Source organism: Nerophis lumbriciformis, linkage group LG26 (assembly GCF_033978685.3).
Source record: "Nerophis lumbriciformis linkage group LG26, RoL_Nlum_v2.1, whole genome shotgun sequence".
Taxonomy (NCBI): domain Eukaryota; kingdom Metazoa; phylum Chordata; class Actinopteri; order Syngnathiformes; family Syngnathidae; genus Nerophis; species Nerophis lumbriciformis.
Genome location: NC_084573.2, coordinates 36,479,442 through 36,497,500, shown reverse-complemented (window position 1 = coordinate 36,497,500; position 18,059 = coordinate 36,479,442). Strand labels below are relative to the sequence as shown.

Genomic DNA, 18,059 nt, shown 5'->3' with positions numbered 1-18,059 from the left:
ATTCAATTGAATGCACTACAAAGACAACATATTTGATGTTCAAACTCATAAACTTAATTTTTTTTTTGCAAATAATAATTAACTTAGAATTTCATGGCTGCAACACGTGTCAAAGTAGTTGGGAAAGGGCATGTTCACCACTGTGTTACATCACCTTTTCTTTTAACAACACTCAATAAACGATTGGGAACTGAGGAAACTAATTGAAAGTGGAATTCTTTCCCATTTCTTGTTTTATGTAGAGCTTCAGTCGTTCAACAGTCCGGGGGTCTCCGCTGTCGTATTTTACGCTTCATAATGCGCCACACATTTTCGATGGGAGACAGGTCTGGACTGCAGGCGGGCCAGGAAAGTACCCGCACTCTTTTTTATACGAAGCCACGCTGTTGTAACACGTGCTGAATGTGGCTTGGCATTGTCTTGCTGAAATAAGCTCGGGCGTCCATGAAAAAGACGGCGCTTAGATGGCAGCATATCCATCCATCCATCCATCCATCTTCTTCCGCTTATCCGAGGTCGGGTCGCGGGGGCAGCAGCCTAAGCAGGGAAGCCCAGACTTCCCTCTCCCCAGCCACTTCGTCCAGCTCTTCCTGTGGGACCCCGAGGCGTTCCCAGGCCAGCCGGGAGACATAGTCTTCCCAACGTGTCCTGGGTCTTCCCCGTGGCCTCCTACCGGTCGGACGTGCCCTAAACACCTCCCGAGGGAGGCGATCGGGTGGCATCCTGACTAGATGCCCGAACCACCTCATCTGGCTCCTCTCCATGTGGAGGAGCAGCGGCTTTACTTTGAGCTCCCCCCGGATAACAGAGCTTCTCACCCTATCTCTAAGGGAGAGCCCCGCCACCCGGCGGAGGAAACTCATTTCGGCCGCTTGTACCCGTGATCTTGTCCTTTCGGTCATAACCCAAAGCTCATGACCATAGGTGAGGATGGGAACGTAGATCGACCGGTAAATTGAGAGCTTTGCCTTCCGGCTCAGCTCCTTCTTCACCACAACGGATCGATACAGCGTCCGCATTACTGAAGACGCCGCACCGATCCGCCTGTCGATCTCACGATCCACTCTTCCCTCACTCGTGAACAAGACTCCGAGGTACTTGAACTCCTCCATGGCAGCATATGTTGTTCCAAAACCTGTATGTACCTTTCAGCAGTAATGGTGCCTTCACAGATGTGTAAGTTACCCATGTCTTGGGCACTAATGCACCCCCATACCATCACAGATGCTGGCTTTTGAACTTTGCGTCTAAAACAGTCTGGATGGTTCGCTTCCCCTTTGGTCCGGATGACACGATGTCGAATATTTCCAAAAACAATTTGAAATGTGGACTCGTCAGACCACAGAACACTTTTCCACTTTGCATGAGTCCATCTTAGATGATCTCGGGCCCAGAGAAGCCGGCGGCGTTTCTGGGTGTTGTTGATAAATGGCTTTCGCTTTGCATAGTAGAGCTTTAACTTGCACTTACAGATGTAGCGACCAACTGTATTTAGTGACAGTGGTTTTCTGAAGTGTTCCTGAGCCCATGTGGTGATATCCTTTAGAGATTGATGTCGGTTTTTGATACAGTGCCGTCTGAGGGATCGAAGGTCACGGTCATTCAATGTGGGTTTCCGGCCATGCCGCTTACGTGGAGTGATTTCTCCAGATTCTCTGAACCTTTTGATGATATTATGGACCGTAGATGTTGAAATCCCTAAATTTCTTGCAATTGCACTTTCAGAAAAAAAGCTTCAAAGTGCCTGACTTTAACCATCGTTATATACACCCGTCCATTTTCCTGTGACGTCACATAGTGATGCCAACACAAACAAACATGGCGGATAGAACAGCAAGGTATAGCGACATTAGCTCGGATTCAGACTCGGATTTCAGCGGCTTAAGCGATTCAACAGATTACGAATGTATTGAAACGGATGGTTGTAGTGTGGAGGCAGGTAGCGAAAACCAAATTGAAGAAGAAACTGAAGCTATTGAGCCATATCGGTTTGAACCGTATGCAAGCGAAACCGACAAAAACGACACGAGAGAAAGCGAGGACGAATTCGGCGATCGCCTTCTAACCAACGATTGGTATGTGTTTGTTTGGCATTAAAGGAAACTAACAACTATGAACTAGGTTTACAGCATATGAAATACATTTGGCAACAACATGCACTTTGAGAGTGCAGACAGCCCATTTCAGGCGCGCTAAGAACATATATTTTTCCACGATTTCAGCACTCAGGTTAACCATACCTAAATAGACACAAAATACTGCATTACACAAGACTACCCGAATGTACTCGAATGATTGAAAAAAATTAATGTTTTTAAGCTAAATTATTGGTAAATACAGTTTATGTATAATAACTTACCGTATTTCCGCACCATAAGGCGCCCTGGGTTATAAGCCGCGCCTTCAATGAACGGCATATTTCAAAACTTTGTCCACCTATAAGCCGCCCCGTGTTATAAGCCGCATCTAACTGCGCTAAAGGAATGTCAAAAAAACAGTCGGATAGGTCAGTCAAACTTTAATAATATATTAAAAACCAGCGTGATGTGGGCGCGCATGGAGTCGTATATCAACATGGACGGAGCTGCGTGAAAAAAGCCACCCGGCCTCTTCGCGTAAACTTACCTTAACCACTCGCTCATCTTTTCTTCATCCATCCATCCCTTCGAGTTAGCTTTTATGATGACGCCGGCTGGAAAGGTCTCTTTTGGCAAGGTCTTCCTTTTGAATATCACCACGGGTGGAAGTTTCTGGCCATTAGCATGGCAAGCTAGAACCACAGTGAAGGATGACTTCTCATTCCCTGTGGTGCGAATATTCACCGTACGTGCTCCCGTTGTATCCACAGTGCGGTTCACAGGAATATCAAAAGTCAGTGGAACCTCGTCCATGTTGATAATGTTCTCTGGCCGGATCTTTTTTTCAGCTATCTTGTTTTTACAATATGCACGGAAAGTAGCCAGCTTTTCTTGAAAGTCTTTAGGCAGTTGCTGTGAAATAGTAGTCCGTGTGTGGATGGAGAGATTGCGTCTTTTCATGAACCGGAAACCTGTCGCTTAGTAGGAGCCATTTTGTGGTCTTTACAGATGTAAACACACAAAGGAAATGAAACGTAATATCCGCGCCCTTCTTCTTCTTCTACGCGGGCGGGTGGTTGCTTACAGTAGAAGAAGAAGCGCTTCCTGTTCTATGGGGGCGGGTGCTTACCTTGGCGGTTGCTTGCGTAGAAGAAGAAGCACTTCCTCTTCTACGGGGAAAAAAGATGGCGGCTGTTTACCGTAGTTGCGAGACCGAAACTTTATGAAAATGAATCTTAATATTAATCCATATATAAAGCGCACCGGGTTATAAGCCGCACTGTCAGCTTTTGAGTAAATTTGTGGTTTTTAGGTGCGGCTAATAGTGCGGAAAATACGGTACGTAAAACCGCGAGTAATGAATAACGTTTTCATCAATTGATATATTCTGTAGACATACCCTCATCCGCTCTCTTTTCCTGAAAGCTGATCTGTCCAGTTTTGGAGTTGATGTCAGCAGGCCAGGGAAGCGAGGGTCGATATTCTTCTATGCCATCTCTGTCGTAGCATAGCTTTCGTCGGTAAAGTGTGCGGAACAAACGTCCAATTTCTTGCCACTTTGGCATCTTTGGGCCACTGGTGCAACTTGAATCCGTGTCCCTGTTCGTGTTGTTACACCCTCCGACAACACACCGACGAGGCATGATGTCTCCAAGGTACGGAAAACAGTCGGAAAAAACGGAAAATAACAGCTGATTTGACTCGGTGTTTGTAATGTGTTTGAGAAAATGGCGGATTGCTTCCCGATGTGACGTCACATTGTGACGTCATCGCTCCGAGAGCGAATAATAGAACGGCGTTTAATTCGCCAAAATTCACCCATTTAGAGTTCGGAAATCGGTTAAAAAAATATATGGTCTTTTTTCTGCAACATCAAGGTATATATTGACGCTTACATAGGTCTGGTGATAATGTTCCCCTTTAACCGCAACACATGGACTGTACTGCTTTACTCTCCAAAATCTTTCTCCAAGAACTGTATTATCTGAGCTGAGATTTAAACAAGATCCAGAGACACTAAATAATTGAATTGGAACACACACAGAGCTATTTCTATTTTGGGGCAGAATTATTATAGTGTTCCCAACGTTAAAGGCCTACTGAAATGCGATTTTCTTATTTAAACGGGGATAGCAGGTCCATTCTATGTGTCATACTTGATCATTTCGCGATATTGCCATATTTTTGCTGAAAGGATTTAGTAGAGAACATCGACGATAAAGTTCGCAACTTTTGGTCGCTGATAAAAAAGCCTTGCCTGTACCGGAAGTAGCAGACGAGTAGCGTGACGTCACAGGTTGTGGAGCTCCTCACATCTGCTACATTGTTTACAATCATGGCCACCAGCAGCGAGAGCGATTCGGACCGAGAAAGCGACGATTTCCCCATTAATTTGAGCGAGGATGAAAGATTTGTGGATGAGGAAAGTGAGAGTGAAGGACTAGAGGGCAGATAGTGAAGATGCTGTGAGAGGCGGGTGGGACCTGATATTCAGCTGGGAATGACTAAAACAGTAAATAAACACAAGATATATATATACTCTATTAGCCACAACACAACCAGGCTTATATTTAATATGCCACAAATTAATCCCGCATAACAAACACCTCCCCCCTCCCGCCAATACAACTCAAACACCTGCACAACACACTCAATCCCACAGCCCAAAGTACCGTTCACCTCCCCAAAGTTCATACAGCACATATATTTCCCCAAAGTCCCCAAAGTTACGTACGTGACATGCACATAGCGGCACGCACGTACGGGCAAGCGATCAAATGTTTGGAAGCCGCAGCTGCATGCGTACTCACGGTACCGCGTCTGCGCATCCAACTCAAAGTCCTCCTGGTAAGAGTCTCTGTTGTCCCAGTTCTCCACAGGCCAATGGTAAAGCTTGACTGTCATCTTCCGGGAATGTAAACAATGAAACACCGGCTAAAATGTGTGTTGCTGCAGCCGCCCGCAATACACCGCTTCCCACTTACAGCTTTCTTCTTTGCTGTCTCCATTGTTCATTGAACAAATTGCAAAAGATTCACCAACACAGATGTCCAGAATACTGTGGAATTTTGCGATGAAAACAGACGACTTAATAGCTGGCCACCATGCTGTCCCAAAATGTCCTCTACAATCCGTGACGTCACGCGCTGACGTCATCATACCGAGACGTTTTCAGCAGGATATTTTGCGCGAAATTTAAAATTGCATTTTAGTAAGCTAACCCGGCCGTATTAGCATGTGTTGCAATGTTAAGATTTCATCATTGATATATAAACTATCAGACTGCGTGGTCGGTGGTAGTGGCTTTCAGTAGGCCTTTAAAAGGATAAAGCCATTGTTTACAAATTTGGTAAATAAATAACCAAAAAATTTATATTTTGTTGTTTTCTTACTGTACCGAAAATTAACCGAACCGTGACCTCTAAACCGAGGTACGTACCGAACCGACATTTTTGTGTACCGTTACACCCTTACACACAACACTACCACAAAAAGCACAGTTTCAGTTTAAAGATGATTTGTGGTGTGGTCCACTAAAAGCTACCAGTTGGCATGTATGGCTCACAATAGGCTACCAGCTGTAGCAATTTGCAGCGTGGTGGAATGCGGCCGCACAACGTGTTAATCTTACACAACTCTCACCTTTTTATTCACTGTAGTGTGCAGTCTGACCTCATATGTTGACTGCTTTAGCTCATCAAGTGATGACATAAACTCCTTTACTTCACTCCTTACCATTTACATAATTGTGTCAATACCTAGATTGTTCAGGCAGGCTTATTATACTGTGTATATTACTATGCAATGTTATATTTGTGAAAACACAACAGAAATAAATACAGTGTAAAAATAAATACAAAGATGAATAAAGTAGAAACAAAATAGATGCTGCACATGGAATTCAAATAAAAAAAAGGTGAATTCCTTTGAAAACGGTGCATAGTGTAGTTGGCATTCGTTATAAAAAATTAAGATATTATAAAAAACTGATACAATGGAGGCATCATGAAATACAGGGTAGATGGAAACATTATAAATGCCATCCATCTTCTTCCGCTTATCCGAGGTCGGGTCGCGGGGGCAGTAGCCTAAGCAGGGAAGCCCAGACTTCCCTCTCCCCAGCCACTTCGTCCAGCTCTTCCTGTGGGACCCCGAGGCGTTCCCAGGCCAGCCGGGAGACATAGTCTTCCCAACGTGTCCTGGGTCTTCCCCGTGGCCTCCTACCGGTCGGACGTGCCCTAAACACCTCCCTAGGGAGGCGTTCGGGTGGCATCCTGACCAGATGCCCGAACCACCTCATCTGGCTCCTCTCGATGTGGAGGAGCAGCGGCTTTACTTTGAGCTCCCCCCGGATGGCAGAGCTTCTCACCCTATCTCTAAGGGAGAGCCCCGCCACCCGGCGGAGGAAACTCATTTCGGCCGCTTGTACCCGTGATCTTGTCCTTTCGGTCATAACCCAAAGCTCATGACCATAGGTGAGGATGGGAACGTAGATCGACCGGTAAATCGAGAGCTTTGCCTTCCGGCTCAGCTCCTTCTTCACCACAACGGATCGATACAGCGTCCGCATTACTGAAGACGCCGCACCGATCCGCCTGTCGATCTCACCATCCACTCTTCCCTCACTCGTGAACAAGACTCCGAGGTACTTGAACTCCTCCACTTGGGGCAAGATCTCCTCCCCAACCCGGAGATGGCACTCCACCCTTTTCCGAGCGAGAACCATGGACTCGGACTTGGAGGTGCTGATTCTCATCCCAGTCGCTTCACACTCGGCTGCGAACCGATCCAGTGAGAGCTGAAGATCCTGGCCAGATGAAGCCAACAGGACCACATCATCTGCAAAAAGCAGAGACCTAATCCTGCAGCCACCAAACCGGATCCCCTCAACGCCTTGACTGCGCCTAGAAATTCTGTCCATAAAAGTTATGAACAGAATGGGTGACAAAGGGCAGCCTTGGCGGAGTCCAACCCTCACTGGAAACGTGTCCGACTTACTGCCGGCAATGCGGACCAAGCTCTGGCACTGATCATACAGGGAGCGGACTGCCACAATCAGACAGTCCGATACCCCATACTCTCTGAGCACTCCCCACAGGACTTCCCGAGGGACACGGTCGAATGCCTTCTCCAAGTCCACAAAACACATGTAGACTGGTTGGGCAAACTCCCATGCACCCTCAAGGACCCTGCCCAGAGTATAGAGCTGGTCCACAGTTCCACGACCAGGACGAAAACCACACTGTTCCTCCTGAATCCGAGGTTGGACTATCCGGCGTAGCCTCCTCTCCAGTACACCTGAATAGACCTTACCGGGAAGGCTGAGGAGTGTGATCCCACGATAGTTAGAACACACCCTCCGGTTCCCCTTCTTAAAGAGAGGAACCACCACCCCGGTCTGCCAGTCCAGAGGTACCGCCCCCGATGTCCACGCGATGTTGCAGAGTCTTGTGCAATGTACATAAAACAAAATAAGGTTGTGTGAAATAAGTGCTTGTAAAAAAAAAAAAAAAAAAAAAAAGTTAGGGCTGTCAAATGCTTACTTTTTTATATCATATTAATCACATTTTGGAATTTGGATTAATTAAAATTAATAGAGATGTCCGATAATGGCTTTTTTGCCGATATCCGATATTGTCCAACTCTTAATTACCGATTCCAATATCAACCGATACCGATATATACAGTCGTGGAATTAACACATTATTATGCCTAATTTTGTTGTGATGCCCCGCTGGATGCGGGGGGGGGGTGTATATTGTAGCGTCCCGTAAGAGTTAGTGCTGCAAGGGGTTCTGGGTATTTGTTCTGTTGGGTTTATGTTGTGTTACGGTGCGGATGTTCTCCCGAAATGTGTTTTGTCATTCTTGTTTGGTGTGGGTTCACAGTGTGGCGCATATTTGCAAGGTGTTAAAAGTTGTTTATATGGCCACCCTCAGTGTGACCTGTATGGCTGTTGATCAAGTATGCATGGCATTCACTTATGTGTGTGTAAAAGCTGCATAGTATATTATGTGACTGTTTGTATGGAGGAAAAGTGGACATGACGACAGGTTGTAGAAGATGCTAAAGGCAGTGCCTTTAAGGCACGCCCCAAATAATGTTTCCCGGGTGGAAATCGGGAGAATGGTTACCCCCGGGAGGTTTTAGGGAGGGGCACTGAAATTCGAAAGTCTCCCGGGAAAATCGGGAGGTTGAAACCGATACCGATAATTTCCGATATTACATTTTAAAGCATTTATCGGCCGATAATATCGGCAGGCCGGTATTATCGGACATCTCTAATAATTAATTAAGGTGGTTATTCACATGCATGATTGAAATGTAATTTTATTGTCAGAATGTCACCCAAGAATGTTTTTAAACGTTTTACTTGAGTGCAAGTAATTTATTCGCACAAAACTTGGTGACAGTTTTATCTCAAGTTCATACAGGCTGTATTTTGGAGTGAAATTTGACATTTTTGTACTGATCTGATCACGGACGGTATAGCGGTTAAGGTAATACGACTTGTACAGGCAAAATAAACTGCATGATTAAATAAAGTGCGCACATGATTGATGCGATCATTTGTTGTGATTAATCACATGAGTTAACTCATTAATTTTGACAGCACTGGAAAAGAGGTATGGTAGCACAGTAGATATGAAAATTAAAAAGGGGAAAAAAACATTAAACAAGTTGCATGTGGTGTATTAAATGTTGGGGCATATATAAATTACCAGTAAATAAATTAAAGCTAAATATAATTTAAAAAAAATAGCTCAAAGTAGGGGCGGGGTAATATAATAAATACAAGAACGATGCATGATAGAGATATGGATAACAAAAGTAAAAAAAAATTAAGATGCGGATCTTATGGAAGAAATGGGTAAAAAACAATGTGTAGGTAGTAGAGATGTCCGATATTATCGGCCGATAAATGCTTTAAAATGCAATATGGGAAATTATCGGTATCGGTTTCAAAAAGTACAATTTATGACTTTTTAAAACGCTGCTGTAGGGAGAAGTACAGAGCGCCAATAAACCTTAAAGGCACTGCCTTTGCGTGCCGGTCCAGTCGCATAATATCTACGGCTTTTCGCACACACAAGTGAATGCAAGGCATACTTGGTCAACAGCCATACAGGTCACACTGAGGGTGGCCGTATAAACAACTTTAACACTGTTACAAATATGCGCCACGCTGTGAACCCACACCAAACAAGAATGACAAACACATTTCGGGAGAACATCCGCACCGTAACACAACATAAACACAACAGAACAAATACCCAGAACCCCTTGCAGCACTAACTCTTCCGGGACGCTACAATATACACCACCCGCAATCCCCCCCCAACAGCACCTCAAACCCCCCCAACCCTGCCCACCTCAACCTCCTCATGCTCTCTCAGGGAGAGCATGTCCCAAATTCCAAGCTGCTGTTTTGAGGCCTGTTAAAAAAAAATAAGGCACTTTGTGACTTCAATAATAAATATGGCAGTGCCATGTTGGCACTTTTTTTCCATAACTTGAGTTGATTTATTTTGGAAAACCTTGTTACATTGTTTAATGCATCCAGCGGGGCATCACAACAAAATTAGGCATAATAATGTGTTCATTCCATGACTGTATATATCGGTATTGGTTGATATCGGTATCGGTAATTAAAAGTTGGACAATATCGGAATATCTGCAAAAAAGCCATTATCGGACATCTCTAGTAGGTAGAGTATAACACATAAAAAAATACATGAAATAGATATAGAGCCTATGCTATGAAATTGTAAATAATTGATAAAGTACATTGAAAGAATATGAATACAGTTAGTGTCACACATAAATCATACCTGACATTTGACATTGCAGTAGTAAGCCTTCTTGCACTTCCCACATCTTGCCAGGTTCTCCTTCCTGTAAATGGCATCACATGGTGTTTATTCTACTGTACTTGGGTGCACACGGCACATAATGCTACGTTATTATTATTGTTGGCATCTCATAATATCTAGTGGCTCCATTAGTCTGAGACAAGAAGAAGCAGTTGCTGGAGACCCCGCCCCCGTCAGTGCTCGTAACTGATAGCAATGGACGACTTTAAAATCCGAGGTATTAATAGAGTTGACCTTTTGCAGGACCAGCTGTCTGACCAACACGCCTGAAACAGTCAAGAAGTCCAAAAGTGTCCCCGCTGCACCAAAATGACATGCTCTAGAGTGCTAATCCCACCAAGTTAGAACGTGGACAACATGAGCTGGTATTAAATCCTGAGTAATTCCCGGACACTGATTGGCTGCCAGCGCTTTTTCTGTATCCGAGTGCTCCTTTGCTTCCATGTTTACGTCACCTGTCATCGCTTCAACACAATAATTAGTTGTTGGTATTAAGGCTGAAACGACGCGTCGACGTCATCGGTTACGTAAATACGTCGACGCCGTTTTTGTGCGTCGGCGCGTCGCATATTTACGTCACACTACTGTCATGGCGGAGCGCAAAGCAGACGATGCGAGCGAGGGGAAAAAAGCACGCCAAAAGTCGTCAAAAGTGTGGGAGTATTTCAATAAACGGCCTAATAATGTTGTTGTATGCACACTGTGTCGAGCGGAAATGGCCTATCATAGCAGCACAACGGCTATGAACGAACATTTGAAAAGAAAACCCCCGACAGCGTTCTTGCCATCACCATCAACAAGTCAATCGTCCGCGTGCGTATACGTTGTCATTATTACACAAAAACATGAATGTGTCATTTGTATCTGCGTTGTAAATTCATAAACTAAAGCACCGTTTGCTCTGAGAGGCGCGTTTGGCGTGCCTGTTCAGTGTTTACAAAGACGCGCTCCTCTTTAACGCTGTGGAGAGGCGGCGGCGGCGAGCGAGCGGCGAGGCGGGGCGCGCCGGGAGCGACGCCGCAAGAGACAGGGGACGACGAGCGAGCGAGGAAGAGGAGCTGAAAAGCGAGGAAAGAAAGAGAAAAGAGTTGGAAGAGAAAAGACTTTGTGTAAAATTAAAAGATTGTAAACCTGGCAAAGCCGTCTGGCGTTCAGTCTGTCGGTCCTGAAAGAACCCCACGGCACAAGACGTGTCACAAACGCTAACGTTAATTAGTTGTGCAAATACCTTTTACAACATTAACAGTTACATATACTATGTACAAACCAACAATTAACTTTCACTTTAATCATACTATCATTGTTGTGTTATTAAGCAAAATAAGCAATACTTTTACTTTTGTTGAAATGTTTACACTGTACACTTTTTTGTATTGGATGTTTAGCTTTATTTTTGCACATTTTAGCAAATAAGCAATACTTTTACTTTTGTTGAAATGTTTACACTTGTTACAGAATATTTCCGTTTTGCACTTTTTTGTATTGGATGTTTATCTTTATTTTTGCACATTTTAAAGCAAAATAAGCAATACTTTTACTTTTGAAATGCTTATACTATTCCAGAATATTAAGATTTGCACTGGATGTTTACTTTTATATTTGCACATTAAAAAGCAAATAAGCTACTTTTAATTTTGTTAAATGTTAAAAGTTTTAAATGTTTACATTGTTACAGAATATTTTGTCATGTTGTTGTCAATGTTGACTGAGTGGCCATACTTTTTTTTTGTAAATAAAAGCCATGCCTTTTGAAAAAACTGGCCTACATTTATTTTTTCCTCTTCATTTTAAATAAAAAAAATAATCGGTAAAAGGAAAAATAATCTATAGATTAATCGATAGAAAAATAATCGTTAGCTGCAGCCCTAGTTGGTATGATGCAGTGCGGTTCAGCATACTCCCGAATTAATACCGAATAGGGCTGGGTGACCTGGCCTAAAATCTGTATTTGCGATATATATTGCAGCTTCCTGCGATGACGATATATTTTTGGGCATATAAATGATAATAGAACTATTTGAAAACTGGTTACAAAAGCATCTAATTAGGCTGCTGATGTACAAAGCCCAAATCCTTTTCAAACTATATTCAATTGAATACCCGTTGAGCTACACCCAACTATTAGTTTATTCGTCAATGAAACTGCCCGTCACGGTTTTTTTTTTTTTTGGTTTTTTTAGGTATTTCTTAGAGAGGGCGTATTTTAGAAGTGTTGTACTAGTGATAAAGATCTTTTTAGTAGATCTGAAGGGGGAATTGTCGGAGGCAGATATTTCCATATATCCGAATTTAAGTGTTACTTCTTTTATTTCATAATCATATTACAAAACAGCTAGTGTTTTTCTTCCAATTGTGGTCTTTTGGTTGTCTGCAAAAACTGTGTGCTTAACCTTGAATCTTCTGATGTAAGAAAGAGAGATACTCCTTTCTCTTATCTAGACTTATTCCCAGGTGCGGAGGACAATGGGCATGTGTTTTGGCTGGAGGGACATGTCTGCGAGGGTGGGAGAGAGAGAGACTTAAGAGGGTTTTTCGGGGGGGGGGCAGACCATCTTGGCGGCGCGATTGAATGTTCTATGCTGGACTGGTCTCAATGTATATGCAAAGCTTTGCAAATATATTACAAAATACCTATTCTGTCTCTGGTGGTTTTTCTACTCAGCTTTAAGTGTCGTAAAGAGCTTGGGAGCGACTTGTGACTTGAATTCCCTGGGAGGAACAACTGGTCCAAACGCAACAGTGACCTGGCCTAAAATCTGTATTTGCGATATATATTGCAGCTTCCTGCGATGACGATATATTTTTTGGCATATAAATGATAATAGAACTATTTGAAAACTGGTTACAAAAGCATCTAATTAGGCTGCTGATGTACAAAGCCCAAATCCTTTTCAACCTATATCCAATTGAATAGACTGCAAAGACAAGATACTTAACGTTCTAACTGGTAAACTTTGTTATTTTTTGCAAATATATTGTGGGAACTTAAATGCAAACCACTATCATGTTTCCTGGGACTGCTCTGCCATAAAGAGTTATTGGAAAGAGATACACCAAGCTCTACGGGATATCTTCAAACGTCAAATACCCCTTGAAAGTAAGACTCTGTTTTTCGGACATGTACCTCAGGATTGGCTGAAAAAAAGATAAAGACTTCATGAATATCCTACTAGTGGCCTGTAAAAAGACCATTACTATGAAATGGATATCCCAGGAGAGCCCAACTTTGAAGCAATGGATGGAAATCAATGATTCAATCAATCCAATCAATGTTTACTTATATAGCCCTAAATCACAAGTGTCTCAAAGGGCTGCACAAGCCACAACGGACATATATAAAACGTAGAAGATAACCGCTTTTATTAATTATAAATTGAAGAAATGTACTTCGTACTGGGAAAACTGGGTCAATTATGTCACGACTCATAAACATGATTTTAATTTCTGTCTAAAATGTCAAAAAAAAAAAAAGGAAAAAAATTATAACTCCCTATATATATATATATATATATCCATCCATCCATTTTCTACCGCTTGTCCCTTTTTGGGGTTGCGGGGGGTAGCTGGAGCCTATCTCAGCTGCATTCGGGCGGAAGGCGGGGTACACCCTGGACAAGTCGCCACCTCATCACAGTGTATGTATATATATGTATATATATTAGGGCTGCAACAACTAATCGATTATAAAAAATAGTTGGCGATTAATTTAGTCATCGATTCGTTGGCTCTATGCTATGCGCATGCGCAGAGGCATTTTTTTATTTTTATTTTTTTTAATAAACCTTTATTTATAAACTGCAACATGTACAAACAGCTGAGAAACAATAATCAAAATAAGTGGTACCAGTATGCTGTTTTTTCCCCAATAAAATACTGGAAAGGATAGAAATGTAGTTTGTCTCCTTTATCCGATTATTAATCGAAGTAATAATCGACAGATTAATCGATTATCAAATTAATCGTTAGTTGCAGCCCTAATATATATATATATATATATATAATATATATATATATATATATATATCCATCCATCCATCCACTTTCTACCGCTTATTCCCTTCGGGGTCGCGGGGGGCGCTGCAGCCTATCTCAGCTACAATCGGGCGGAAGGCGGGGCACACCCTGGACAAGTCGCCACCTCATCGCAGGGCCAACACAGATAGACAGACAACATTCACACTCACATTCACACACTAGGGCCAATTTTAGTGTTGCCAATCAACCTATCCCCAGGTGCATGTCTTTGGAGGTGGGAGGAAGCCAGAGTACCCGGAGGGAACCCACGCAGTCACGGGGAGAACATGCAAACTCCACACAGAAAGATCCCGAGGCCGGGATTGAACTCACGACTACTCAGGACCTTCGTATTGTGAGGCAGACGCACTAACCCCTCTTCCACCGTGCTGCCTCTATATATATATATATATATATATATATATATATATATATATATATATATATATATATATATATATATGTATATATACACATACATACATACATACATACAGGTAAAAGCCAGTAAATTAGAATATTTTGAAAAACTTGATTTATTTCAGTAATTGCATTCAAAAGGTGTAACTTGTACATTATATTTATTCATTGCACACAGACTGATGCATTCAAATGTTTATTTCATTTAATTTTGATGATTTGAAGTGGCAACAAATGAAAATCCAAAATTCCGTGTGTCACAAAATTAGAATATTGTGTAAGGCTAATACAAAAAAGGGATTTTTAGAAATGTTGGCCAACTGAAAAGTATGAAAATGAAAAATATGAGCATGTACAATACTCAATACTTGGTTGGAGCTCCTTTTGCCTCAATTACTGCGTTAATGCGGCGTGGCATGGAGTCGATGAGTTTCTGGCACTGCTCAGGTGTTATGAGAGCCCAGGTTGCTCTGATAGTGGCCTTCAACTCTTCTGCGTTTTTGGGTCTGGCATTCTGCATCTTCCTTTTCACAATACCCCACAGATTTTCTATGGGGCTAAGGTCAGGGGAGTTGGCGGGCCAATTTAGAACAGAAATACCATGGTCCCTAAACCAGGCACGGGTAGATTTTGCGCTGTGTGCAGGCGCCAAGTCCTGTTGGAACTTGAAATCTCCATCTCCATAGAGCAGGTCAGCAGCAGGAAGCATGAAGTGCTCTAAAACTTGCTGGTAGACGGCTGCGTTGACCCTGGATCTCAGGAAACAGAGTGGACCGACACCAGCTGGACTGCTGCTGAGTGGTCCAAAGTCATGTTTTCTGACGAAAGCAAATTTTGCATTTCCTTTGGAAATCGAGGTCCCAGAGTCTGGAGGAAGACAGGAGAGGCACAGGATCCACGTTGCCTGAAGTCTAGTGTAAAGTTTCCACCATCAGTGATGGTTTGGGGTGCCATGTCATCTGCTGGTGTCGGTCCATTCTGTTTCCTGAGATCCAGGGTCAACGCAGCCGTCTACCAGCAAGTTTTAGAGCACTTCATGCTTCCTGCTGCTGACCTGCTCTATGGAGATGGAGATTTCAAGTTCCAACAAGACTTGGCGCCTGCACACAGCGCAAAATCTACCCGTGCCTGGTTTACGGACCATGGTATTTCTGTTCTAAATTGGCCCGCCAACTCCCCTGACCTTAGCCCCATAGAAAATCTGTGGGGTATTGTGAAAAGGAAGATGCAGAATGCCAGACCCAAAAACGCAGAAGAGTTGAAGGCCACTATCAGAGCAACCTGGGCTCTCATAACACCTGAGCAGTGCCAGAAACTCATCGACTCCATGCCACGCCGCATTAACGCAGTAATTGAGGCAAAAGGAGCTCCAACCAAGTATTGAGTATTGTACATGCTCATATTTTTCATTTTCATACTTTTCAGTTGGCCAACATTTCTAAAAATCCCTTTTTTGTATTAGCCTTAAGTAATATTCTAATTTTGTGACACACGGAATTTTGGATTTTCATTTGTTGCCACTTCAAATCATCAAAATTAAATGAAATAAACATTTGAATGCATCCGTCTGTGTGCAATGAATAAATATAATGTACAAGTTACACCTTTTGAATGCAATTACTGAAATAAATCAAGTTTTTCAAAATATTCTAATTTACTGGCTTTTACCTGTGTATATATATATATATGTATATTTATTTTTTTATTATTATTTACTATCTGTTTTTTATTATTTTATTTTATTTCTGATTATTATTAGTTTATTATTATTATTTCTTTTTTCTTTATTTGATTTATCTGTAAATATTATTTTGTTTTCTTGCTGTTTCTTTCTTTTGGGGGGTTGGCATCGTTGGGATATAAACAACATTTTTTATTTACATTTAGGGCAGACAACAGATATATGATGTAATGGATAGGAATGTCTGGTGCTGGATGTCAATAAAGATAAAATAAAATGAATTAAATGCTTAATTTTGGGCAATAACACATATTGCGGCCATTACTGAATTTTAATCTACAATTGCCGTCCTGTGACGTCACAACATACAACTTTTTTTTGTACCTGTTGAAGCAGAACTCACAGTATCCTCCTTTCTCTCTGGCAGACAGCACGTAGGTGTAGGCCGGGCTGGAGAAGAGCAGCTCTCCGACTTTAAAGGCTCTCGTCACGCGGAGAGCTCGCCCTTTGCCGGGGCTGTCAAACCTCTCGACCCCGTCAATGGCGGTCGTCATCCTGCTCGTCCTGCCTTCTTCCCCCTCAGACGTCTTCTTCCTGCGTAATGAATGAGGAGGACCCGGATGGGCGGGACCACCACCACCACCTGCCACAACCCCCGGAAGTCATTTCCTCTCTATTTTTCAAAATTACTGCCAAGACTAACATTTTGATGCCTTTGTAGTACCAAAACGACTTTTAAAACACAAATTAACTCTAAATTAATTTACTGGTAGCATTTAAAAAAAAAAAAAAAAAAAAAAAAAAAAAAATCCAAATCAAGCCCTTTGGGGGCAAAAATGTTTAGACCCCTGATCTAAAATATTAGAAGCTCTACAAATAAAAATAAAAATATTCTTAAAATATAAACCAAGTTTAGTTAGTTAAATAAAAACAAAATAAGGAAAACTTTTATTTGAAAAATAACAACAACCCTAATGAACATACTGGCATCATTTTTTTGACACACTAGTTCATGCAGTTAAACAATCATATTAATATCATTATTTTTATTCTAAAAAAATATAAGTAAAAATGTAAAAAGAAGAGCAAAACAACTATAAAATGAGCAGCAGCTGACATTTTTAAACTAATTAATAATAATATAAATAGTCACCTATAACACAACGTTTTGTCTTTAAATATATAAAATCTGTTTCTAGCATTTTTTTTTTTAAATAAACAAAATATCCAAATCAAGGAATGTGAGTGTGAATGTTGTCTGTCTATCTGTGTTGGCCCTGCGATGAGGTGGCGACTTGTCCAGGGTGTACCCCGCCTTCCGCCCGATTGTAGCTGAGATAGGCTCCAGCGCGCCCCCCGCGACCCCGAAGGGAATAAGCGGTAGGAAATGGATGGATGGACTTGGTTCAAACTAGTGCAACAGCGAACGAGCAGTAGATTTTTACATTTAGCTTAACAAATAATGCATTAAATGTAGAAATGAGATATTATATATTAAATTACATCTCGGAAAAAGTAAAAAAAAAAAAACGTCTGTAACGTTTGCTTTGGATTCGATGCATCTAATTTAGTGGCGTGTGTAATCGTCTTTATGTATACCAGCGTTTCTCAAAGTGTGGGGATTTTTTTTTTAAATTATTACATTCTTAGATTTTTTTTTTTTACTATGCTTTCATTTTCTATACACACTGTAAATCACTTTGTGATTCTGTCTATGAAATCCGCTATATAAATAAATGGAAATTACCGGTACTTATTTTTACTGTAGGCTTTAAATTTCTCGGTAGGAGCGAAAGTTTGACAGACATAACAACAGTAACTAATGGGGGCGGGGCTAAGCGGAAACAAACTTTCGCACGGATGGGGAGCAGGCTAATGTGTGGACCACAATTACACAAATATATACATTTGTGACTCGCACCTCAAAGGTCGTCGAGCCAGAGCCAGCGCCTGCAGAGAAACAAAAATCTGACGGGCACACACTGTGTCATT

The 18,059-nt window shown here is 42.0% G+C and overlaps 1 protein-coding gene across 1 annotated transcript in view; it reads right to left on the bottom strand.

Annotated features, from left to right (window-relative positions):
- LOC133623680 (N-lysine methyltransferase SMYD2-A-like) overlaps positions 1 to 16,650 on the bottom strand; it is a 48,079-nt gene extending 31,429 nt beyond the window's left edge. The window contains exons 1-2 of the mRNA XM_061986969.2: positions 16,452 to 16,650; positions 9,911 to 9,974 (exon numbers count right to left, since the gene is read on the bottom strand). Coding sequence (XP_061842953.2) covers positions 9,911 to 9,974; positions 16,452 to 16,621 — 234 coding nt within the window. The 5' untranslated portion in view covers positions 16,622 to 16,650. The remainder of the gene's footprint in view (positions 1 to 9,910; positions 9,975 to 16,451) is intronic.
- Between the last annotated feature and the right edge of the window lie 1,409 nt (positions 16,651 to 18,059).